The sequence below is a fragment of the Misgurnus anguillicaudatus genome, chromosome 19 (assembly GCF_027580225.2).
Source record: "Misgurnus anguillicaudatus chromosome 19, ASM2758022v2, whole genome shotgun sequence".
NCBI lineage: Eukaryota > Metazoa > Chordata > Actinopteri > Cypriniformes > Cobitidae > Misgurnus > Misgurnus anguillicaudatus.
The window spans coordinates 16,745,542-16,761,090 of NC_073355.2; the positions used below are offsets into that span (position 1 = coordinate 16,745,542).

Here is a 15,549-nt window from a genome sequence, read left to right on the forward strand (position 1 = left end):
AAAATGTTGCTTCCCCTTTAAATACATTTTGAAGGTTAAAACTAAATATATTTCCAAATTCAAAAATATATTCAATTGAGCATTACATTCTACAAAATGTATTTACCATATATTTAAAATATATTTTTGGCCAGAGAAATGTATTTTTGCCGTATGGGTTGTTTCCTTTCCCTAGCTATCTTTGTTATCCGTTTTCTTTGTATAGATTAATTAACTGTGTTTATGGCATTTATGTGCAATGCAATGTTATATCTCTCTGTTGTTCATATGCAATAAAAAAATGTTTATTCAACGGCTGAATATTATAGATGAATACTTACCGTGGAGAATTTCTTGCAGGCCTACAGTCATTCCTTTTTAAATATTAGCATGTTGACTTTAATAAAATGGGTATGAGTACGACAAACGTGGTTCTTCTTCTTCTGTTGCTTTGCGTTTTGCATAAAATGTGTTTACTTGGTACATTTTTGTATCCTGGGATTTATTTATTTTGGGGTGCCTCTACCTAACTTTACAGCCATAATCATTGCCGAAAGCGGAACGTTGTGTTTCTGAACAGTGTTTCTGGTCGGACATTAAAACGAGACGAAACTTTGTGTAGCGGTAAATGTTTATCGTGTTATTCGCTTTAACGGTTGTTTCGTCTACAATATTTATACGTTTCTCATATAAAATTACGCGTGGCATGTTAAACATGAACTTTTACGGTCACTAGCATGTAAAATATTTAGCGGCAACATATGCACGGTAGAGGATCGTGTGTTTCTATTTATATTTTCTGAGCAGATCATCTAGGTTACCAGAAATAAGTAACGAGTGATATACAGTTTGCTTTTTCTCATGGCTCAAACGTGGACTGATGTGCACGCTATTTTGCCTTCGACCAATGCTGAATTTACTATTGAGTTCAGTGAAAAGATTGAACCCAGTGTGTTGAAGATTGTTGAACTGGCCCGAGATCAGCTGTACAGTACATCAGATATCCCAGCTTCTGTTGAAACGGCTCAGATCATCATAGATTACTCCTGGGAAAAACTTAACACGGGGACATGGAGAGATGTTGACAAGGAGTGGAGGCGGATGTACTCTTACGGCTGCCTCTTTAAAGTCTTAAGTTTATGCCATGGTAATCCATCACATGCCACCATCAAAGAAGCCATTAAGACGTGTGATATGGGTTTGTTAATGGGAGCAGCCATCATGGACAACATTTTGCAAAGACTTGTTGGTATTTTAAGGAATAAAATGAAATTAAAAAGTCCAAAGAAAGTAGAGAAGAGTGATGAACCCTGTTTAAAGGTGAAGTGGTGATTTCTGCTTTTTTACCATAAAGTCGTTTCTGTGACTTCTGTTTACATACAAATATAATGCGGTTTTGCTGTTGCCAAATTGTGAGTTGGGTAAGATAATCCATTTGATGTACTCAAGCAGGACATGAGGACATTCACTTCCTGAAACAACATCCTTCTGTCTGCCCTGTAGTAACATTCACATCAACAAGTCAGACTTTAGGATTAAAGTTTGCCATTTGGGGTTTTTATATGAGCCCAGTATTTCCCTCTGAATTAAAAAGTTTCCTCTGAACATTAAACTGGGGCTAACAAAAGATGCTGATCCAGGAACATTAGTCCCGCTTGTCTAAAACAAGTTGTGTTACCCAAAGTGCCTGTTTAATTTGTTGTACAAGTCATTTCTATGAGTACAGCTTTACAGTATGTTCCCTCACAAAGCCTTTTCTAAAACAGAAAACGAAACAGGAATGTGTGTCTGAGCCTGTGATAAACCCAACACAAGCCGTACTTAGGATTCAATGTCCGTCACTGGAGCGCTTTAAATCAGATTTTCTGAATCCTCAAAAGCCTGTCATCATAGAGGGAATAATTGACCACTGGCCGGCCTTTACAGAGCATCCATGGAGGTACTGTTACACATGCTTTTTTGGCTTTGTACAAATGAGATTTCATTTATTTATTCACTACTGTTTACTCTCTCTCCAAGCATAGACTACTTGCGAAGTGTCGCCGGCTGCCGGACGGTTCCCATTGAAGTGGGATCCAAGTACACAGATGAAGAGTGGTCACAGAAGCTCATTACAGTGAATGAGTTCATAGACAGCTACATTTTAGGAACAGTAAGTGCTTCTTTTGCAATTGCATACATGAGACTGTGCTGTATTATTAAAATAGAGTCATAGACCACATACATGCAACCCTCAAGTGCCTTATTGCTTTTATATAAACTGTTACAAGATAACATTTAGGGGCGGTTTCCCAGACAGAGTTTAGATTAATCCAGCACTAGGCCTTATTTATATTAGGTCATTTAATACGTTTTTACAAAAACACTACAGGTGTGCATCTTAAGGCAAAACAATGTCACTGGTATATGTTAAAATTAAACAGGACAAGGTGTTTTTAAATTAAAGCAGCTCAAACATGCATTTTAGTCTGGGACTAAGACAAGCCTTGTCCGGGAAACCGCCCCTTAATGTCATTAAATGTTTATTTAATAAAAAAAGCATAATTTTGCTTGAAAATGTAGCCCCTACAATAACAAAACAAACAGTCAAACCAAAATTTATACAGATACCTTCAACATTTCTCTATTTTTCACAGTTTTTGGCTATAGTTTAATGGTAAAATAAAAAATGAAAAGAACTCAAGAGTTAAACTATTGATATTGCATTGGCCATTCTCCTGTTAGACTCTCACAAATGAATTGGGTTGAATAGCTGTCAGCTTTTAAATGTACAGTAAGTACACAATTTTAGGTCGACCAATTACTAAGCAATGCTTAATTTAGTTTAGTTTGTGGTGTAAAAAGGTCGTGTTAGCAAAACACTTAAGCAAAACATAGTCAGGTTTAAAGGAATATTCCATTTTCTTAAAAGAAAAATCCAGATAATTTACTCACCACCATGTCATTCAAAATGTTGATGTCTTTCTTTGTTCAGTCGAGAAGAAATTATGTTTTTTGAGGAAAACATTGCAGGATTTTTCTCATTTTAATGGACTTTAATAGAGCCCAACATTTAATACTTAACTCAACACTTAACAGTTTTTTTCAACAGAGTTTCAAAGAACTATAAACAATCCCAAACAAGGCATAAGGGTCTTATCTAGTGAAACGATTGTCATTTTTGACAAGAAAAATAAAAAATATGCACTTTTAAACTACAACTTCTCATCTAGATCCGGTCGTGATGCGCCAGCGTGACCTCACGCAATACGTCAAGAGGTCACAGAGGATGAACGCGAAACTCCTCCCCAGTGTTGAGAAAGAGGAGCGTTCCGACGTTGTTGTGAATGATACTAATTAATGTCTTTGTGTCAGTTTATTGTTTACAATGGTCAGCAAATGTGCGTTTCATATATGTAACACGTGACCTCCCTACGTCACTACGCATTTGCGTTAGGTCACGCTGGAAAGGACTTAGACAAGAAGTTGTGTTTAAAAAGTGCATATTTTTTATTTTTCTTGTCAAAAATGACAATCGTTTTGCTGGGTGGGACCCTTGTGCCTCGTTTGGGATCGTTTGGAGTCCTTTGAAGCTCCGTTGGAGGGAGCTGTTTGGTGTTGAGTTGGGTGTTGAGTGTTGGGCTCTATTGAAGTCCATTAAGATGAGAAAGATCCTGGAATGTTTTCCTCAAAAAAACATAATTTCTTCTCGACTGAACAAAGAAAGACATCAACATTTTGGATGACATGGTGGTGAGTAAATTATCTGGATTTTTTTTTAAGAAAATGGACTATTCCTTTAAGTGTCTGAATAATTTTGGCTATTGATAGGCCACTATATGAAGAATTTTGGGGTGTAATGTCACAGTTTACTTTATATTGCTATCCTCAAGTAGTATCCTGCACCCACTAGGAAAAAAAATATATATATATATATCTGAATTATTTTTGGTTTAACTGAAGCTATGAAGCAAACATTTTTCATAAGCAGTGCCGGCTCGTGATTGCTCATCTGAGGGGCGCAAATTCAAAATATGTGTTTCGAAACACATTTTTTTCAAAATATGTGTTTGTTGCCTTATTTGAACCATTGTGCATCACATGTTTTATCAAAATAAGTGCCTGCTGCAGACGTGTTGAAACCGTTTATGATAAAAGAGACGCTCACGTTCACAAAAGACACGCAAGACATTCCCTTAAAACTAAACTCTGATTACGCAGATTATGCTAGTATCTGGCAAACGCGAGCATCTCTCCCATCATAAACCCCTCAGACGCGTCTGCAGCAGACACTTATTTTGACAAGACACGCGATGCACACACAATCTCTCAATGCGCAGAACACATATTTTGAAATTACAAACCACACACATGACGGACAACATACATGTTGTGACGAACTTCGCATCGAGCGCCCTCCAAAAAAGAATTCAACAGACGCTACTGTTCTTCATAAGCAGAAATATTTGCTAAATAAATTCAGTGTTAAATATTATTTAATTGGCTGGAGTAGATTTGTTTTTTGTAACTTTTCTTCATTGTCTTTCCTGTAGGGGGAGATCGGAGTGGGATATCTGGCTCAGCATCAGCTGTTTGATCAGGTTGGTTGTTTCCCTTGACATTAGTATCTCTTTAATTTTTCATAAAGAAACCCGTTCATCCTGTAGAAATTGTTGTGCAGTTCAAAAAATGAGGAACTACTTGATTTTTATCTTTCTTAAACATGACAAAGGTTTTTTTGCCATTTGAGCACCCCTGAATGCTTCCTCATTTCTCACCTCCTCGCAAGTGCCATGTTCTTCGGCTTAGATTACATAGGAGCAAGGAAACGTTAAGAGTATCGAGACGCACCTATAGATAAACCCATCACGAAACTCTAAGTGCCATATGGAGCAAAGAAACGCATAAGTGAACTTTCAACATCAAAATTCCAATGCATTTGAATCATCATAGGTGTGAACATAGCGTGAAAAAGTACTAAAGTAGACCTTTTGAAAAAAGACAATGTAGGAAGAATTTTCTGAGACTGAGGCATTTAATCTCTTGGCATGATAGATGACAGGTATCATAGTAAACCGGACATGCCAGTCTAGTTTACATGGAAAAGACAAAAAAGAGGTAGCCTAAATACAAATACAAGATTATAGAATTAATAGAGTTTGCAATAATGCCATAAAATTTACATGAGCTTATATTAAATACTGAAAGGTCTATAAGATTGCAGTCAGACCATTATATTAAAAGAGGATATTAGCAAAGTATAAATGTGTATATCTTATCTCAGCAGTCTCACAGTGAGTAAGTCAGTGGCGAAAGTAATAGGGAACCAAAACCAAAAGTGTAGAAAATAAATGACCTTAGGAGAAACCAAATTCAACCGACAGGGTCAATTCTCCTCTGGCACATTAAGCAAACACTGCTGCAACTAATTTGAGGATGGATACTGCTAACTGAGCTATAAGGTTTTACAAAAGTCAGGCAACCTGGCAGATAAATCATTAAAAGTTTATTAAATTAGTCTGTCTCATATTATACTTATTTATTTTGGTTTACCTTTGCAAGGTGGCACAAAATTGTGCCACGCAATAGACTGTAATCTGATAGTAACTCACAAATGAGGCACTAGACCATTTAATACTTTAAAAGTTATAAGCAAGTTTTAGATAATATGTATGAAATCAAATAGGCGGTCAGTGTAGGGATGATAAAATTGGGCTTATATGATCATAATTCTTAGATTTAGTTTGCATGCTGTGTTTTTAGCTAGCGAAAGTTTATTCAATAGTCAGGACACCCACCCAAAAATACAATAATCTATTTATGAAGTCATAAACATATAAACAGGCTTCTCGACATGTGTAGCAGAAAGCTGTGCCACAGTTTATAGATATTACTGAGATGGAAGAATGTTGTTGTGACACACCTTGGAAACGTGACAGATCAAATAACAGATTGATATCTAAAATCACACCCAGGATTGTGTCCGTGAAAAACGTCACAACAATAGATCTGTCTAAAGAAATGTTGTATTCTACTGTTTGTTTGTTTTTTAAGATTTAAGAGTTTTGTTGTTACATATAGGGAAGAGCGGGGCACAAACTAATGCTTTTTGGCTTTGGCTTTATCATTCAAAAGATATTTAAAGGGATAGTTCACCCAAAAATTAAAATTCTGTCATCATTTACTCACCCTAATGTTGTTACAAACCTGTATAAATGTATGTGTTTTGATGAACACAAAGGAAGATATTTTGAGAGGTGTTTGTAGCCGCACGGTTCGTGGACCCCATTTAGTTACATAGTAGGAAAAAAGAATACTATGGGGGTAAATGGGGTCCACTGACGGTTTGGTTACAAACATTTCTCAAAATGTCTTCAAAACAATGAAATTTGTGCATGTTTGTAATAACATGAGAGTGAGTAAATGATGACAGAATTTTCATTTTTGGGTGAACTATCCCTTTAAGTTAAAACTTTTCTCAAATTGACAAGAGATCATTTTCTGACAGTAAGAGAAAAGACCAAAAGCACAGATTGCTCAGCCATGTTAAAATCAACCCCGCTTTAGTTTGTGCCCCGCTCACCACTACAGTATGTTGTTGACACACTCTGTTAAAACAATGAAATTCATATTCTGCATTTAGTTCAGTACCTCCATCTTATTATGATTGTAAGATTGTTTGTGTATTTGTGAAAAGCAATAACTTTAGGATATATACTTTACATTAGATTCCAGAGCTGAAAGAAGATATTCGCATTCCAGACTATTGTTGTCTTGGAGATGGAGATGAAGACGACATCACGATTAATGCCTGGTTTGGGCCTGAAGGGACAGTTTCTCCTCTCCATCAGGATCCACAACAAAACTTTCTGGCACAGGTAAAGCCCAAAAGGCAAAATGTTAAATTGGCATTTAATAGTGAACAGCAACGCTTTTGGGTTTTCCTGTCTCACTGCATGTTATTTTTTGACAGGTGGTTGGAAGGAAATATATACGTCTGTACAGTCCAGACGAAACAAAAAATCTGTATCCACACGAGTCGCAGCTACTGCACAACACCAGTCAGGTACTGCTTGCTTATCATTGTAGCCTTACTTCATGACGGCTTAGTTTTTAAATAAATCTACACATTACAAAATACTTAGGGCGTTTTGTTTGACCCCCAACTAGGTGGAGGTGGAGAATCCAGATTTGGTGAGGTTCCCAGACTTCTCTAAAGCCTCATATCAGGAGTGTGTACTCCAGCCTGGAGATGTCCTCTTCATACCCGTCCAACACTGGCATTACGTGCGCTCTCTAGAGCTCAGCTTTTCTGTTAGTTTCTGGTGGTCTTGATATGTGTATAGAAATAAACACCTTGACAAACGTTTACTGTTGTTTGATTTTTGTCCTTTATTTATTGGGGCAAACGCAAAATGGTTAATATAGAGTTTCAAGGTCAAATTTTATGTTCTTAAAAATTATATGAATTTGTCAGTTGAATGGAAAACAATAGCTCACTAAAATATTTGTAAATATGTAGCTGCATGGTGTTTGACTACTAACAATAGGAATTATTAAAGGAATAGTCTACTCATTTTCAATATCAAAATATGCCACCACCCCAACCAAGAATTGTTGACACATCCTCCACCATCCGTGTGCGTGCACGCAAGCGCCGGAGCGCGCCGCGACGCCCCGACAGCACCCAGCCCAGCCCCATTCACTCAATGGTACCATTTAGAGACAAAGTCAGAAGCGACCAAACACATCAACGCCCCTCCCACTCAAGACGAGTAGCCACACGAGCAAGTTTGGTGGTACAAAACAAAACGCAGCGCTTTTCTAAGCAGATTTAAAAGAGGAACTATATTTTATGGCGTAATAGCACTTTTGGGAGTACTTTGACTCGCCTGAAAAGTCCGCTCCCCTTCTCACTCTCATAATGGGAGAGGGAGGGTGTTACTGCGCCGAGTCGAAGTACTCCCATAAGTGCTATTACGCCATAAAATATAGTTCCTCTTTTAAATCCGCTTAGAAAAGCGCTACGTTTTATTTTGTACCACCAAACTTGCTCGTATAACTACTCGTCTTAAATAGGAAAAACGTTGATGTGTTTGGTCACTTCTAACATTATCTCTAAATGGTACCATTGAATAAATGGGGCTAAGCTAAATGATATCGAAGCATCGCAGCGCGCTCCAGCGCACACGCGCACGCACACAGATGACAGAGGGATGCATCAACAACTCCCAGTCAAGGCAACAACACATCTCAACATTGAAAATGAGTAGACCATTCCCTCAATATAATTACAAAATAATTCACCGCCCTCACAGTTGTCTCATAAAGGGTCAAATTAGCTATATAGACCAAAAACACTTTTTGTAATTGGCTGTAAACATATTTATTTTTGCTGCATTTTAACATCAGGGGGTCTATGGAATTGACTCAGTTTTGGAGCCAGCCTCTAGTGGACAGTCAATGAATTGCAGTTTCTGGGTTGGCTTCACGAGAGACCAGAAAGTTGCAACTTGTTTAAAACCAATTTCCAGAACAAGGTAAAAAGGAGTAAAATGCCAAGACAAATTAGTACACATTTTTTTATTAATATAAAAAATGTATCAAAATTCAATTTCTGAACTGAAAAACAAATTATGACTACTAATAGTCATTCTTTCAAACCAAAATCTTGGACTCAAACAGAATCCAATATAGTTCTTAGAGAAAAGCTACGTTGTACGGCAAGCGCTCAGGACCTTCTTGACCGCCGTGTTGCTGATGTAGAAGGTGTGGGAGCTGTGTTCTCTTTGGCTGAAGCCAGACTTTGTGAGCCCTGTGACTGGGAACGCGGTATTTCTGCAAATTAAAATGAGAGATCATGAAACCTTTAAAAAAAAATTCTAACCTTTTTGCAGCAGTTCAAACGCTTCTTTTGTAGGATTAGTAGAGTATACCTGGAATCTCATGAGGCCAGAAATCATTGCACGTAGGGCAACGAGGATCCGTGCGCCCTTTAAAATAGCGAGCAACACATGGGAGGTGCATCTTGATCCCGCACCCTGGCCTCTCGCACACCTGGCCCTGAATAATAATAAAATTAATTAAAAAAAACATTTGTTTGCAGTTTCCCATGTTTAAAGGGGAAATTTCAGAAGACTTTTTTAGATGTAAAATAAATCTTTGGTGTCCCCAGAGTGCATATGTGAAGTTTTTTGCTCAAAATAATACATAATTTATTATATCATGTTAAAATTGCAACTTTATAGGAGTGAACAAAATGTGTCCTTTTGGGTGTGTTCTTTGAAATGCAAATGAGCTATTCTCCGCATTAAATGGCAGTGCCATGGTTGGATAGTGCAGATTAGAGGGCAGTATTAGGGGCCAGTCACACCAAAAGCATTTATGGCAGTTGCAGGCGCCTTTTTTGAATGATATTCTGTGGGCAGGGAGCGTTTGCGCGCTATTTATGCACTTTTTTGCCGCCTGCCGCGCACGCGTTTTTGAAGGAGAGCGGAGAAGCGCCCGACGTCATTCGCGTCTTTCCATTTGTCTAATCAAATGAGGGAGATAGGCGGGCCTTACGTTGCTTTGAAGAACCGGACTCCACTCGCTCACTCTCTCCTGTGTGTTTGTGCACCTCTCACCCTCAAACAAGATCAGAGCAAGCGCCCTCTTTTTAAAGTTTCTGCGTATATGACAGTTAACAGCAAAAGAGTGCTCACACTTCAATATTTGATTGACAAGACAGCTGACTCGGTGGTTGCTTAGCAATATGAAAAGCCGCGTCGCACTGCTTTTTTTTTTTTTAAAGGCAGTGCGTCGCGCCTTGCGTTTGCAAGCGTTTAAAGCGCTTTTGGTGTGACTGGCCCCTTATCCCCTTCTTACATCACAAGGGGAGCCAAATTTTATTTTACTAGAATACTCTTAAAGGAATAGTTTACTGGAAAATGAAAATGTTGTCATCATTTACATGAAGACAAAAGAAGGCAATTTGAAGAATGTTTGTAACCAAGCAGATCTGGGGCACCATTCATCCATAGTAGGATATAATACTATGTGAATGGTTCCACCGATCCGTTTAGTTATTGGCATTTTTCTAAATATCTCTATGTTTAGCAGAACAAAGAAACTAATACAGGTTTGGGATGTCAACTTGAGGGTAAATGATGAAAGAATTTTCAGTCAACTATCCCTTTAAGTCTTTATTTTTTTTTTTAAGCATCGTTTTATGTCCGTACCTTCAGGGCAATGCTGTGACACACATTACACACTTTGATGAGATCCTGGTATATCGCGCGCATGTACTGTTCCATTTCGATTATGCAGCGCACACTTAGTGTGTATTCACCGCGTTTCTAAAACCAGAACCACGACAGAAAAAGTATTGAATAAACTGTTTTAGAAGGCAAAGATTTATAGCAATTTAGCACTTAAAATGCAGATGAATTTGAAAACGCACCTCAATCAACCACTTGTCCTGTACGAACATAGTTAAGACGTGCTCAGCTTCTTTTTTCTTCAACTTTTTAGTTTGAAGGCTGTCGGCACAATTTATTATGTCTGTGGAGGACGCAGACCCAGTCTCAGACTCAACAATGAAATCCATCTGAAAACAAAACAAACATACAGTTATATACCTTCTTTATTTTAAACATTTTGAACAAACCACGTTAGGTGTTATACATACAGTTTTACGGAACAATTCCAGTTCATTGTCCGCATAATCCGAGGACATTCTTGTTATGAATGTCTGTGCCATGTTTACCTGAATAACACATGACTTATATTTGTAATTTCTTTTATGAATAAAACAAATGATTAACAGTAAATAAACAGTAAAGACCAGGAAACAGATTTAAACTAACCATCGCATAATATTGAAGTCCATCCTCTTCAGACATCCCCTTCCGGATGTTCATAAACATGGGCTGCAGGTGGGAGTTGATGACTTCGATAAATTCTTCAAGCCTATCTTGAGCATAATGTGCTGTGAATGTAAGACAAATGGTTTACGTCATACACAGTTGTCAGAAAGTTTGGATTTAGACATTTGGCAGATAAGGACTTACAAAGCATTCAATGCATGCATTCTTATTTGCTCACTGGAATCTAAACACAAAGCTCACAAAAATGCACTACCAACTGAGCTACAAGAACATGAGTTTATTTTATGTAATATAATATGTAACACAAAAATCATACCTCCATGTGCCTCACAGCAGTGTCTGTGTAGTGCTTTGGCTTGGGAAGCACTGATGATTCCATATCCCATAATGCTCTGTAAAAAGCGTCTGTGACTGTCTCCCATTGGCATTCTGGTTTATATCCTTTGAAGCTGGAAAAAAATTGGAGAAATTGTCCTCTGATAAACCAAACTGTTCAAACTTGCCAACATTGGGTAACTCACATTATTATAATATATACACACTGTAAAAAATAAAATTTGGATCAACTTTACATGTCCATTTACAACCCCAGGCTTTGCTTTTAGAATGAAAGGGTCTATTATTACCTTATTTGAAATGAATAATAATGTTGACCTCTGCTCTGACTGGCTGTTTCTCAGAGCAGCTCATTTCAGTAGTTATGTGTGTGTGTGTGTGTGTGTGTGTGTGTGTGTGTGTGTGTGTGTGTGTGTGTGTGCGTGCGTGCGTGCGCGTGTGTGTACGTGCGTGCGTGTGTAGACCTAATATTTGAGTCTGTATCAGATGAAGATACATTACGTAATATAAGAAATAATCAATTGTTTTGAGATTGTTAATGGACATGTCTGAGTGGTAAGTTAATATTTTATTTTTTTTAGTATGGACCTGCAAAACGTAACGTAAAGTCAATAGTAGAACTTCAGCCTAACACTAGCATATAGCATTAACTAGCATATAACACTAACTCAGCAGTGACAACTTTTTTTTTAGCGTTGTAACAACGTTATATTTGATTTAATCTTGGGGGGTTGTTATGTTGAGATTGGCCTGTTTTCTAACAGTCTTTTGCATACACAAGGTTTACATAAGATGGAGGAAACAATCGTGTTTGAGGCTTCCAATATGTCTTTACCACGTACAGAGCTCTTACTAGTCATCTATTCCTATATAACTTTGCACCGAGGTTGATGTGCTGCAAACACAGTAACATCATCACTCCTGATTAATCCCCTCTCGCTCAAACTTCCTTCAATATTGCTGCGCCCAAGGTCGAGGTGCAGCAGACTAAGTGCTCTTTCGCCATACAGTGTAGTTCTCATTTTTATCCACTTAAAAAAATCGCCATGTTTTATTTTGTGCCACCATACTTACTCGTGTAACTAGGGAAACTCGTGTCTTTAAATAGGGAAAACATGGAAGTGTTTGGTGGCTTCTAAATTCATCCCTGTTTGGATCCTAAGGAATGAATGGGGCTAGGCTAAATGCTAACACATTCACGACACGCTGTACAAAGATAAAGTGCAAGCATTGAAAAAAGACAGGTATGTATTAATTCATCTAAGTTGAGGTAAGAACATAGAAAAATATTGAAAAAAAGTGGTGTTTTCCTTTAAAAATTTTGGGGTCAGCAAGGGTCAAGCCGCAAGAGAATCTTATTTTTAATCTTATTATGGTGTATTACCAAAACACTATTTTGAAAATAAAACTGCAGTTACAAATCAGTTTAACAATAGTTTTGCTGACATCTTAACATCTATTAATGGTGGCTTGGAATGTTTCTAAGCAAGACTTTAAGCTCGACAGGTAAGAAACCAGAAATGTAAGTACTACACACGAACAATAGCAAGACTGTAAACACATTTATGAGATTATATAATTAAAAGCATTACACAGGGCTTTTATGGATCATTATAAATATCAGAAAGTGAAACGTCAATTATGGCACATGTAGGGTGGTTGGTATTTTATCTTTATCGTTTACTGCCGTATTCTAACGTTGATGTTTTAATAGATGCAGTCTCTATAAATAAAACATCTACCTGGTTATCGTCAGAGGGTTGTTGTAATATACAGTACACGCAAACCTGTGCATTCATGGCGATCATTTTAAACTACGAGCTGGTTAACTTACCTAAAGAGCCTTACATATATCTATGCCTGATGCACATGTAACAATATTATCGATCTTGTTATGGGACCGACACCATAGTCGGAGTGTTAAAACATTTATTGCAACTGTTTTTGCTATTATTACTACAACATATTTTGCTTTACGCGGTAGAGTACAGATTCTCACAAACCTGTTTTGAATCTGAGATGTTTGTTGGTGCAACACTCGCGCGGTCCAACTAGAAACGATACTTCCGGTCACGTCACGTGATACAGTCCGTGTCGTCACTGCAGAACTTGAGAAAGCACAAAGCAGCCCTTTTAAATGATAGATTTGTAAACTTTAATAATGTAATACGTATTTAATACGTGTTTTATTATTTTAAACGTTTTCTTAATTATATCAATTATTTAAAACAGCTGAATCAACAGAGCTCTGTAAAGACATCAGCAAAAACCAAGCTGGGAGACCCCAGGTTATTTAGTTGTCAAACCATGGTTAATTTTTGTAAGGGTTATAGCTACATTTTTACTTTGACTAAATTTACTAAAATAAATCAAGGTCAAATTTGCAAATTAATCTGCATTTTCTACATGTTACATTTTAAAAACAAAATACATTGTATCCAACTGGGCTACAAGAACACTTTGAATTTGAATATAATAGACTTTGTATGTTTTAACATTAGACAGATTTATATATGTATATATATATATAGTAGCAAACAGAGGGTTTATTGTAACACCTGCTAGAAATGTTTGTAAAAATTCTGGCTATATACCAAAGGTGGATATTGTTTATATATCTGCCTAGATAGATGTCCAAACATTCATTCATGATTCTTCATCTAACCATCGTTATAATCCTGTAAAGTGTTCCTGTATAGCTCAGTGCTTTGTGTTTGCAGTGCAAAAAGTCATGGGTTCAAACTCAGGGAACACACATACTGATTAAAAAAAGTTAATAAAAAGCTATATAAAAAGTATAGCTTATAATGTACTGTAAGTTGCTTTGAATAAAAGTGTCTATATATATATATATATATATATATATATATATATATATATATATATATATATATATATATATATATATATATATATATATATATATATATATATATATATATAATACAGTCAAGCTCAAAATTAATCATGCATTTTTATCTGTTGGTATTGCATAGAATCCATGATGCCATGTGTCTGATCAAGATGTCTAGGACCTCCAGCAGAAAAATCATTTTTCATTTTACACATGGGGTACATTTTACCCCTGTGTGCACCAAACTAATGTTGAGTTTTTGCTGCTAAAAAATAGGGCGTTTTTTAAAATGTGGTCAATTCAAAATCGATTCGCAAAGAGCAGACCTTGTGAATCGAAATCGAATCGATCTGGAACATCTGAATTGATACCCAGCCTTACTAAAAAAGCTATTATTTTTGCTTCATCTGACCATAGAACATTTGAAAAGTTACTGAAACTACTGGAACTTCAAACGGGATGGGTTATATGGTCAGATGAAACAAAAAATAGCTGTTTTTAAACCTGACTGTCCCTGTTATAAATCATCTACATGGCCATGGTTGGATCTTCTTTCAGGGCAAGGATCCCAAACAAACATCAAAACTAACACAAAAATTAGTCACTGAGCACAAAATGAAGCTTTAGCCATGACAATCCCATAGTCCCCTGACCTGAACCCTAAAGAAAATGAGTGGGATGAACTGAAAAGAAGAAGCACCAACATGGAGCTGGAATCTGAAGGATCTGGAGAGATTCTGCATGAAGGAATGGTCTCTAAACTCTTGTCAGGTGTTCTCCAAACTCAGGCATTATAGATGAAGACTCAGAGCTGTTCTCTTGGGAAAAGGAGGTTGCGGAAAGAATTTAATATAAGGGTATGATTAATTGTGAGCAGTGTGTATTAGAGAAAAATATAGCTGGACTGTATATATATACAGAGATAACCACCATTTTTTAAATTGTTCAGAAATCTCGTTTTTTGGTTGTGCATTCCAATTAATTTCAGTTCAACTGCAGTTGATTTGTTTTGAGAGAGAGAGAGAGAGAGAGAGACTGAGAGAGATGCATGCATCAATGCAAATAGAAAGTTTTATTTTTGAAAGGGCTGCACAATTAAAAAAAAATCATCATTGTCAGTTATTTCCCCTAATATTGTATTAACATATATCATTTTGATTACAGCTTTTCTCAGTTGCTTAAACACAATTCTTGAAACTATGCCTCTTATTCTGAAAACAGAATCCATAACTTCTCACCCAATTCTCCAAACATCCTTTTTTCAGGTCAAAATGAAGCTCTACACTTAAAACCATTCACTCTTACTGAAAAACGAAACGTTTTCCTAACACATCACACACAAGCTTTCAAACACACACACACTACAACATAGTCTTACACTGGTGGTGCAATAAATTCAAAACAATACATCCAAAACTGGTAAGTTGCTTGCGATTCTTCCCCTCAAAAACCTTTTCACGTGACCAAAAAAGACACAATCAATGTTGGCACATTTTTATTCATTCATGTGCTACACAGCGCAACTGTAAAAAA

The 15,549-nt window shown here is 36.8% G+C and overlaps 2 protein-coding genes across 3 annotated transcripts; one reads left to right on the plus strand and one right to left on the minus strand.

Annotated features, from left to right (window-relative positions):
- Positions 1 to 538: 538 nt before the first annotated feature.
- Positions 539 to 7,327, plus strand: kdm8 (lysine (K)-specific demethylase 8). The gene is made up of 7 exons (XM_055190004.2): positions 539 to 1,299; positions 1,746 to 1,918; positions 1,999 to 2,131; positions 4,512 to 4,559; positions 6,687 to 6,836; positions 6,932 to 7,024; positions 7,129 to 7,327. The coding sequence occupies exons 1-7, from the start codon at positions 841 to 843 to the stop codon at positions 7,291 to 7,293; spliced, it is 1,221 nt and encodes a 406-aa protein (XP_055045979.2). The 5' UTR covers positions 539 to 840; the 3' UTR covers positions 7,294 to 7,327.
- A 1,199-nt stretch (positions 7,328 to 8,526) lies between these two features.
- On the minus strand, positions 8,527 to 13,324 carry nsmce1 (NSE1 homolog, SMC5-SMC6 complex component). 2 transcript variants are annotated; one of them, XM_055190043.2, is made up of 8 exons: positions 13,166 to 13,324; positions 11,143 to 11,275; positions 10,806 to 10,927; positions 10,628 to 10,705; positions 10,400 to 10,546; positions 10,179 to 10,295; positions 8,895 to 9,021; positions 8,527 to 8,796 (listed from the first exon to the last, which is right to left on the minus strand). In XM_055190043.2, exons 2-8 carry the CDS (start codon positions 11,252 to 11,254, stop codon positions 8,690 to 8,692), a joined length of 810 nt encoding a protein of 269 aa, XP_055046018.2. In that variant the 5' UTR covers positions 11,255 to 11,275; positions 13,166 to 13,324; the 3' UTR covers positions 8,527 to 8,689. The 2 variants fall into 2 exon arrangements, with proteins under 2 accessions (XP_055046018.2, XP_055046034.2); XM_055190059.2 differs by lacking the exon at positions 10,179 to 10,295.
- Between the last annotated feature and the right edge of the window lie 2,225 nt (positions 13,325 to 15,549).